Raw genomic sequence first — 9,663 nt, 5'->3', positions numbered from 1 at the left:
ATTTGGCCAAATTGCTACATAGTGTATTTGGTGCGTTCCTAATGTATAGTAATTTACCTTTTGCTTTGTTTTCCTCCATTATCTATAAAAGAATTCTGTGGAGTTTTATGACCTGTAAAAAAGGGCTCAGCCTTTGGCATTGTGTCACAGAACCCTTCAGTGGTTTCTAATATCCTTATCATTTACAGAAGGGGGTACATTATGCCAGTGTCAGACTGAAGTACCTGGCACATAGTTACATAGTTACATAGGGTTGAAAAAAGACCAGAGTCCATCAAGTTCAACCCTTCCAAGTAAACCCAGCACCCACACCCTATACTTACCAATCTATACACTCACATACATAAACTATAAATACAACCACTAATACTAACTGTAGATATTAGTATCACAATAGCCTTGGATATTCTGATTGATCAAGAACTCATCCAGGCCCCTCTTATAGGCACTAACAGAATCTGCCATTACCCCATCACTAGGAAGGGCATTCCCCAACCTCACTGCCCTCACCGTGAAAAACCACCTACGCTGCTTCAAATGGAAGCTCCTTTCCTCTAATCTAAAGGGGGGGCCTCTGGTGCGTTGATAGTTTTTATGGGAAAAAAGAACATCCCCCATCTGCCTATAATCCCCTCTAATGTACTTGTACAGAGTAATCATGTCCCCTCGCAAGTGCCTCTTTTCCAGAGAAAACAACCCCAACCCTGACAGTCTAACCTCATAGTTTAACCCTTCCATCCCCTTTACCAGTTTAGTTGCAGTCTCTGCACTCTCTCCAGCTCATTAATATCCCTCTTAAGGACTGGAGCCCAAAACTGCCCCCCATACTCACGGTGAGGCCTTACCAGGGACCTATAAAGAGGCAAAGAGGCACCAGAAAATCTCACCCCACCAAACACATAAGCTCACCAGGCACTGCAACTGCTGCCCCTCCCCCCCATTATGAACATACACAAGCAGGGCTGTCTCAACAAAACATTGGGCCTACTGTAAAAGAGAAATCGCCAATGAGCATATTAACCCCAGAAATGGCAGTAATAAATGGACAACGAGTATATTGACATGTAAGTAATGATCATATTAACCCCTGACAGTAAGATCACAGCAAAAAATGTACAACAAACACATTAACTCCAGACATGCGAGTAAGATCAGTGCAGAGAATGGACAGCAAATAGATTAACCCCAGACATGCCAGTAAGATCACTGCAGAAAATAAAGATTGAAAGCATTTCCCACTCCTGCACAAGCAGATTTACACCAACTTCAATTCTTTCGTAAGCTGGCCAGACACGTACCAATATAACTGTATGAAACTACTTTTCGTATGATTTTCGGGCTGCGTGTGGGCATACCATGGTGAGTGGTCATTTAGTCAACCAGGTAAGAAAATATCTGCTTTATAACAATAAAATCTGTGTGTGTATTGTGTATCTAATGATATCTTCGGGGCCCTACAATGCATTTCTGGGGGGTTACTTTTTATACAGTTGGTGTCTGACAATTATTTTATCTTCAGAACCTCCTCCGACTTGTTATTTTTAGTATTTTATCCTACAATTTCAGTCTGAATGTTAGTTTTATATCGTTGCTAAATGTGTATGGCCTGCTTACGTCTCAGCGCAATTCCCCATTCCTTGCCACGCTTTGCCGCCTTTTAAAGATAGATACGCATTCCACAGTGGAACACACAGCCATCTTTAAACTTCTTTGTAACTTTCAGGACAGTCGGTGGGGGGCACGTAATTATGATGGGGAGTGCAGTGGTGGATCCAGTAGTCTGATGGGGAGGGCAGCGAGTAGGCCAGCAGTCTGGTGGGAAAGGTGCGTATCGGGGGGGTACATTATCCCTTATAATACATGAGTGATACTCAGAGTTCCCTGTATAACTCAGCCTGCAGCCTTGTGCCTTTATATGGGCACAGAACCCCTCAGTGACTTCTAATATCCTTATCATTTACAGTAGGGGGTACATTATCCCTTATAATACATGAGTGATACTCAGAGTTCCCTGTATAACTCAGCCTGCAGCCTTGTGCCTTTATATGGTCACAGAACCCCCCAGTGACTTCTAATATCCTTATCATTTACAGTAGGGGGTACATTATCCCTTATAATACATGAGTGATACTCAGAGTTCCCTGTATAACTCAGCCTGCAGCCTTGTGCCTTTATATGGGCACAGAACCCCTCAGTGACTGCTAATATCCTTATCATTTACAGTAGGGGGTACATTATCCCTTATAATACATGAGTGATACTCAGAGTTCCCTGTATAACTCAGCCTGCAGCCTTGTGCCTTTATATGGGCACAGAACCCCTCAGTGACTGCTAATATCCTTATCATTTACAGTAGGGGGTACATTATCCCTTATAATACATGAGTGATACTCAGAGTTCCCTGTATAACTCAGCCTGCAGCCTTGTGCCTTTATATGGGCACAGAACCCCTCAGTGACTTCTAATATCCTTATCATTTACAGTAGGGGGTACATTATCCCTTATAATACATGAGTGATACTCAGAGTTCCCTGTATAACTCAGCCTGCAGCCTTGTGCCTTTATATGGGCACAGAACCCCCCAGTGACTTCTAATATCCTTATCATGTACAGTAGGGGGTACATTATCCCTTATAATACATGAGTGATACTTAGAGTTCCCTGTACAGGTATCATATAACTATACACAAACACAAACATACATACGGGGATAAATAGGTGCAGGGATATCAGCTGTAATTGAAACAAAGAAGGTTTTACCATCAACATAGGAAAGAGGTGCTTTGCTGTTATGAGGGTGAGGATGGGGTCCTGTGACAGTAATAGAGGTGCATATCTGCTAATTGCTAACTGCCTCCTCTCCCCTTAAATTACCATCTCTTAATCATTAACATTTCCAGTGGATTTAACATTGTGTAAATATAAATGCTACTGAAAGCTATATTTGTCTTTCCTTTTTTTATTCTTTGGTTCTGACTTTTGCAACAAAGTAGCAGGCATCTGTTCTCCTTCAGGTCTGGCTTTCCAGTTTTTGGGTGGAATCCCCTATTAATGTTGCTGCCTGCAACAAACTGATAGAATATCAAAGTAGCATTAGCAATCATTGGGCTAAATCCCAGCAGCCTCTGCACTATAGCTCTGAGCAAACCTAACCAGCACCCATGGGTGTCTGAAGCTGCATTTGTGGCACAGCTTTATGCGCTCCATCTCATGGCCATGTAAGTGTTAAGTAAATACGGTCTTAAGGTGGCCATACACGCTAAGATCCGCTCGATTGGCGATACCCACCTACTGGTGGGTGATATCGGGCTAATTTGGTCATTTGGCCCTGGGGCTAAACGATCGAATTAAAAGACGTCCATCGGTTTGGGGACAGCATCAACGAGCCAATGGGGTCCCTGATCCGACTGATTTTTAAACCTGCCTGAACGATATCTGTCCGATTTCAGGCCATATGTCGATTGGGAAGGCCCCGTCTTTAGTGCCCATACACGGTCCAATAAGCTGCTGAATCAGTCCAAGGGACCAATATAGGCAGCAAGAATCGCCCCTGTTTGGCCACCTTAACTCTGCAGGTTGGCACCTTTTGGAGCGAACACCAATGCCAAACATAGGAATATTAATGAAGGCCTTTCATATAGCCACAGTATGAGCCAAATGTTGGCTACTCAGTGCCTGGGTGCTGTGTGCTCCATACTGAGGGTGGCAAATCGTCATTACATAGAGAAACAAGATAATAAAGATAATAAAAGCTGCACATCCTTGTAGAGATACAGAATATAAAATTTATTTATGTATAAAAAGAAAACATGCGGAGTTACAGTCTGAGAACTTGTAGAGCTGTACGGCAAGGCAGCGGCGGTTCTATACAATAAAGTGGCCACGCTGCGGAGCTTTGTGGCTTGTGCGGGGAATGGCTTTCATGTTGCACCTGGACATACATCAGGCAGTGCAATTTATTTCCCAAACTGCTCCTTCTCTGTCATGGAAAATGTCTTTGGTCCGTGTCTGAAGGCAACATCATGAGCAACAATTTTTGGTTCAAACAAATGACCCTGCTGCAAGGAGCTTACAATCTATCATAACAAAATTCAACCTTATAGGTTCCACATTTTGCAGAACTACAACTCCCTGAATCCTTCTTGCTCAGAGACAGTTGAAAGCCCTTCAGATGCAGTTAAATTAATTCCAAATAAACTACATCTGCGGTGCTTTCTACTGAAGGAGTGTGAGAGTTGAAGTTCTGCTATAGAGCCTATCTTTAATTAGCCAGAAGGCAAGGCGCCTGTTGGGTATCAACCTTTTGTGCCACTTTTCCCATATGTATAAACATACAGAGATTCATTTTCTGGCCATACAATAAGGTATTCCCCTTCTACTGTACTGTACTAAGAACACAATAAAAACCAACAATGTGCATTATACCCTATATAACTTATAATAGTGGGGTATATTATCCCTTATAATACATGGGTGATACTCAGAGTTCCCTGTATAACTCAGCCTGCAGCCTTGTGCCTTTATATGGGCACAGAACCCCTCAGTGACTTCTAATATCCTTATCATTTACAGTAGGGGGTACATTATCCCTTATAATACATGGGTGATACTCCAAGTTCCCTGTATAACTCAGCCTGCAGCCTTGTGCCTTTATATGGGCACAGAACCCCTCAGGGACTTCTAATATCCTTATCATTTACAGTAGGGGGTACATTATCCCTTATAATACATGAGTTCCCTGACCTGTATAAGGGGTACATTATTCCCTATATATTGCAATATGGTGCCAGTAAATACAGACAGCAGTGAGACACAGCTCTAGCTTTCTCTGGGCACTGCAATGGCAGAGGTTGAGCTTATGGAAAATACATTATATTTGCTCAGCCCCCAGACAATATGAATTTGGATTCTTTGGTACAATAACAGGAAGGCACAGTGGCAAGCGTTTAAGTTACCGAGGAAAGACAGCATTTCCTTGTGCAAATATGGCTTTTTTCCAGGGTAAGGGAGAGCATACTATCTCCTACTGAGTAACTGCCCTAACAGTACTGATGGGCTCTCAGCCTGGAAAGGAGGTTACTTTGGGGAGTGAAAGTAGCTGTACCCTCATACTGTACTGTCTAAGGGAAACACTATGGCACCTCCCTCCCATATGTATAAATACAAATATACAGAAAAGGAATGTTCTGGGCACACAATAAGCTGTACCCTCATACTGTACTGTCTAAGGGAAACACTATGGCACCTCCCTCCCATATGTATAAATACAAATATACAGAAAAGGAATGTTCTGGGCACACAATAAGCTGTACCCCCATACTGTACTGTCTAAGGGAAACAATATGGCACCTCCCTCCCATATGTATAAATACAAATATACAGAGAAGGAATGTTCTGGGCACACAATAAGCTGTACCCTCATACTGTACTGTCTAAGAGAAACAATATGGCACCTCCCTCCCATATGTATAAATACAAATATACAGAGAAGGAATGTTCTGGGCACACAGTAAGCTGTACCCTCATACTGTACTGTCTAAGGGAAACAATATGGCACCTCCCTCCCATATGTATAAATACAAATATACAGAGAAGGAATGTTCTGGGCACACAATAAGCTGTACCCTCATACTGTACTGTCTAAGGGAAACAATATGGCACCTCCCTCCCATATGTATAAATACAAATATACAGAGAAGGAATGTTCTGGGCACACAGTAAGCTGTACCCTCATACTGATTGTCAGTGGCTGAGCTCCTTTGCATAATATTGATTACTGTGTGAAACTGATTTATAGAACTTGTTCTGGAATGATGAGAGTAAAAAGTGGCACATGTTGATACCCGGGGTCAGACAACCTTGCCTTCTCACTATATTATGAGCAAATGCTATATACCCTCTGTCTGTGTACAAGGAATATATTGAAATGAAGCAGCGTATGGGATGGATTAAGGCTTAATGTGCAATACTGACTGTACAGTATGTTATAGGCTTATGGTTGGTGAGTATATGCATATAATATCCCCTTAGGCCAAGGCCTGGCTTCAGCTATAGCAAGGCATGGCAATACTATATATTTATTGTTTATACCAGAGATCATTTACAGATATAATGGAAATGCTTTATGTTAGTGCTTATATCAAGGCTGACACCCCCTTCTCTCTGTACATTATTGAAGAGTAACTTTGGTTTCTTATAGAAAATAAGACCTACTCAATGGAAATGGACCCAGAATCTACAGTAGGGATACAGATAAACGGATGATAATGTATATTTTGGGAATGATTCCTTAAGGGACTCTCTAGACAAACTGGGTTAATCTACACCCTGGTGCATTTAAAGAAGAACTAAAGCTTAATTTATTTTAGCAGAACTGTATATTAGTGAGTCTTACTGTCCTAGTGCTTGAGTTTGACTTAGAAGACCCTTGCCCAGTAAGCTGACATAAGTATGTAGTCCCGAGGGAGTCTGTGACTCAAGCACTGGGTTGGACTAGAATACTGTCATGGCAACTTACAAGGGGAGGGGCAAGGGGTCTGTAACTCAAACAGGGGTTGGGACGTAAAAGCATATAATAAAAACAGAGCAATTATGACTTTTTAGAAAATAAATCATGACTTTGGGGAGTCAAAATTAAGTCTTAGTTCTCCTTTAAAGCCTCTTTTGGAAATGGACTGATAGGATACAGTCTGTAAAAGAAACAGCCCTTGGTACCTCTATCAGATTAACCCACAATAAACTACACCTGAAAAGAAAAACAGTTCACCTCTCACAGACAGCATCGTATGTCACACAAATATACAAAAGCCAGTTATATATATATATATATATATATACTCTATAAAACAAGCAAATTAGTTACATTTATATCATTCTAAACATTTGATTAGACATAATAAATAACATATTTCCGCACTTTCTATTTACATCTGCTCTCGGAGATTCCCCCTGAGAACTCTAGTTACAATGGGAAAACCAGGGCCACTCCCGGCTGCTTTATGGTAAGTGCTCGTAAATGCAACAGGACAACAGTAGCAGCAGAGAGCGCTACAACTAAAGGTGCATTATGGAGACTACTTTTTTTTTTAATATTTACTTCCAAAACATAAAATATACCGATCTGCATAGTTTATCCTTTGAAAACAATAATAAATCTTTGGACCTCTCTTAAGAAATTCCAGCCAGATAATCTGGTTGCAGCACTGAACAGTATTCAGGCCTCCACTTTGGTTCTATTTCCTGCTTGTGACATAGGCCACGCCTCTCTCTCTTTACTCTGTTGAGTCAGAAGAGAATAAAACCCCCATTATCATTTTTTTTTTCAAGATGGTACTTGTTAGGCTCTTGTTGGACAACATCTGATGCTTCCTACCAAGCAGCTGCCCCTTGATAAGGCAGAGTATCGCAGCGGGGTTAATGGCTGCTATGTCTGACCACATCATGGCCGATTTGCCGTATCTGGCACCGACTGCTGACACCGCACATGCATGTTAATAATTGTTTAATATCTGTACTAATATGGCTTACTGTTTCTTTGGTTACAACCCAGAGGCAGCATGTCTCCTATACACTCACAAGTCAGATTAGTTCTAGAGCGGGGGCCCTAGGTTATAAAGCTAAAAAAAGCACCCCCTTTTCTTTAGGGTGGCACAAAATGGCAGAAAAAGGAACTTGAAAGATGCAGAATATAAGTGAAATTTGGGAACGGAATCATTTAAACATTACGGAATATCGAACCGCTGCGGCCTGCATCCTGTGTTACTTCCTATCATTTGACATTTGCAATTGTTTATAACCTCAGATTGTTCAGCCCCCCCCCTTGTAGTTTTCAAAGGACGATGGTTGACGGTTCCATAATGAACCCCCTTTTCTGTACAGTCCTCACCATTTATTTTTGCCCTCATTATGGGTTTATTATAAGAGAACAATTAGTCCTACGAGCGAATAGAGGAAGACAGTCCCCTTTGATGTGTACAGAAGCAACGGGCCGAGCCGCTATATATCGCCAAAAGCGAGTTGCGCGCCAGTATATTGTTTCTTATCGTGGTAACGGCCAGAGAGGAAACAGAAGGCAGTCAGGGGCAAGCGATGGAACCAGAAAGGTCACCGAGGAAGCGTTCAGTGAAAGGTGCTGGAGTCCTTCTAGGTTTGATTCCTGCCAGGGAAGCCTGAAAACTCCTTCCTGATTATTTCATTAACTGCGGACAAAAGAATAGAGAAATATGAGTTACAGTCCAACACCTCTTATTCTTGGCTGAAAAGAAAACTCTAATTTAAATTAGATTAAAGGAGAACTCCACCCAAACACTACTGTTATTTTCTTTTTTTTCCCAGCTTGAATGTCTGCCCCGTGGCTACACAGCAGCTTATTATAGTAGTCTTTCTAAAGACCAGTGTTACCAGTGCAGGGCAACAGTACATTATATTAAATTTAATTTTTTGGTGTTACTGTTCCTTTAAAGGTTTCATTCTTAAAGGAACAGTAACGCCAAAAAATGAAAGTGTATAAAAGTAACTAAAATATAATGTGCTGCTGCCCTGCACTGGCAAAAGTTGTGTGTTTACTTCAGAAAGTCTACTATAATTTATATAAATAAGCTGCTATGTAGCCATGGAGGCAGCCATTCAAAGGAGAAAAGGCACAGGCACATAGCAGATAACAGATACAACACTATTGTATTCTACAGAACTTATCTGTTATCTGCTATGTAACCTGTGCCTTTTCTCCTTTTTTCCAGCTTGAATGGCTGCCCCCGTGGCTACACAGCAGCTTATTATATAAATTATAGTAGTGTTACTGTAGCAAACACACCCGTTTTACCAGTGCAGGGCAACAGTGCATTATATTTTTATTACTTTAAAGCTCTTTAATTTTTTGGTGTTACTGTTCCTTTAAGGGTGAAGACACAAAGAGCTACTTAGTAGCAGCTACTTTTCTATGGCTACTAAATGCCAGAAAATCCCCTGCCATAGACAATACTGAGAATTGCCTCTGCTAAAACACACATAGAGACAATTATCAGTAAATGATCATCATTGTCTATTTTAGTAGCCACAACAAGTAGCTGCTACTAGTAGCTCTGTGTGTCTTCAGCCTAAAACAATGTAGCAGCTGCCTTCTGTTACCTTATGTCAGGAGAATATAAACAGGCAGTCAGATCCGGCATTCAGCTGCAATTATGTCTAGAAATAAACCCATTGAATGTTTTTAATGAATGTATATTGGGAACATTCTTAGAATGACATTGTCTTTCATTTTCAAAAAGAACACAAAAAAGTATTTTTGGGTGTAGTTCATCTTTAAGCCATGCCAATGTTATGTTCTGTATAAGATGCAATTTAAATTCACTGCTTCTGTTTGTTTTGCCTCCACTGACCTTTCTTATCTCTTCTACTTTTTAGGACCGTGACAGACAGGGAGATTAGTTGCCCGTGACAAACCTCCCTTGTCGCGGGCGACTAACCTTCCTGAAATGCCATCCCACCGGCTAAAATGTAAATCGGTGGTGGGATGGCATAGACGGTGCGGTGATTTGCCGCAATCGCCGAAGTTGCCTCTCGCAGCGCCGCGTATGGCATCCCGCCGGCGATTTTCATTCTAGCCGGTGGGATGGCATTTCGGGGAGATTAGTCGCCCGCGACAAGGGAGATTTGTCGCCCGGC

The 9,663-nt window shown here is 41.6% G+C and overlaps 1 protein-coding gene across 7 annotated transcripts in view; it reads right to left on the bottom strand.

Moving 5' to 3' along the window:
- Positions 1-5,628: 5,628 nt before the first annotated feature.
- The window catches only part of nfatc2 (nuclear factor of activated T cells 2), a 93,262-nt gene continuing 89,227 nt past the window's right edge, over positions 5,629-9,663 (bottom strand). For all 7 annotated transcript variants that reach the window (XM_031894306.1, XM_031894305.1, XM_031894307.1 and 4 more), the window contains one exon: positions 5,629-8,198. In XM_031894306.1, coding sequence (XP_031750166.1) covers positions 8,143-8,198 — 56 coding nt within the window. In that variant the 3' untranslated portion in view covers positions 5,629-8,142. The remainder of the gene's footprint in view (positions 8,199-9,663) is intronic.

This window comes from Xenopus tropicalis, chromosome 10 (assembly GCF_000004195.4).
Source record: "Xenopus tropicalis strain Nigerian chromosome 10, UCB_Xtro_10.0, whole genome shotgun sequence".
In the NCBI taxonomy this organism is placed as follows: Eukaryota; Metazoa; Chordata; class Amphibia; order Anura; family Pipidae; genus Xenopus; species Xenopus tropicalis.
The sequence above is the reverse complement of the archived record's forward strand: the minus strand, read 5'-3'. Positions and strand labels throughout refer to the sequence as shown.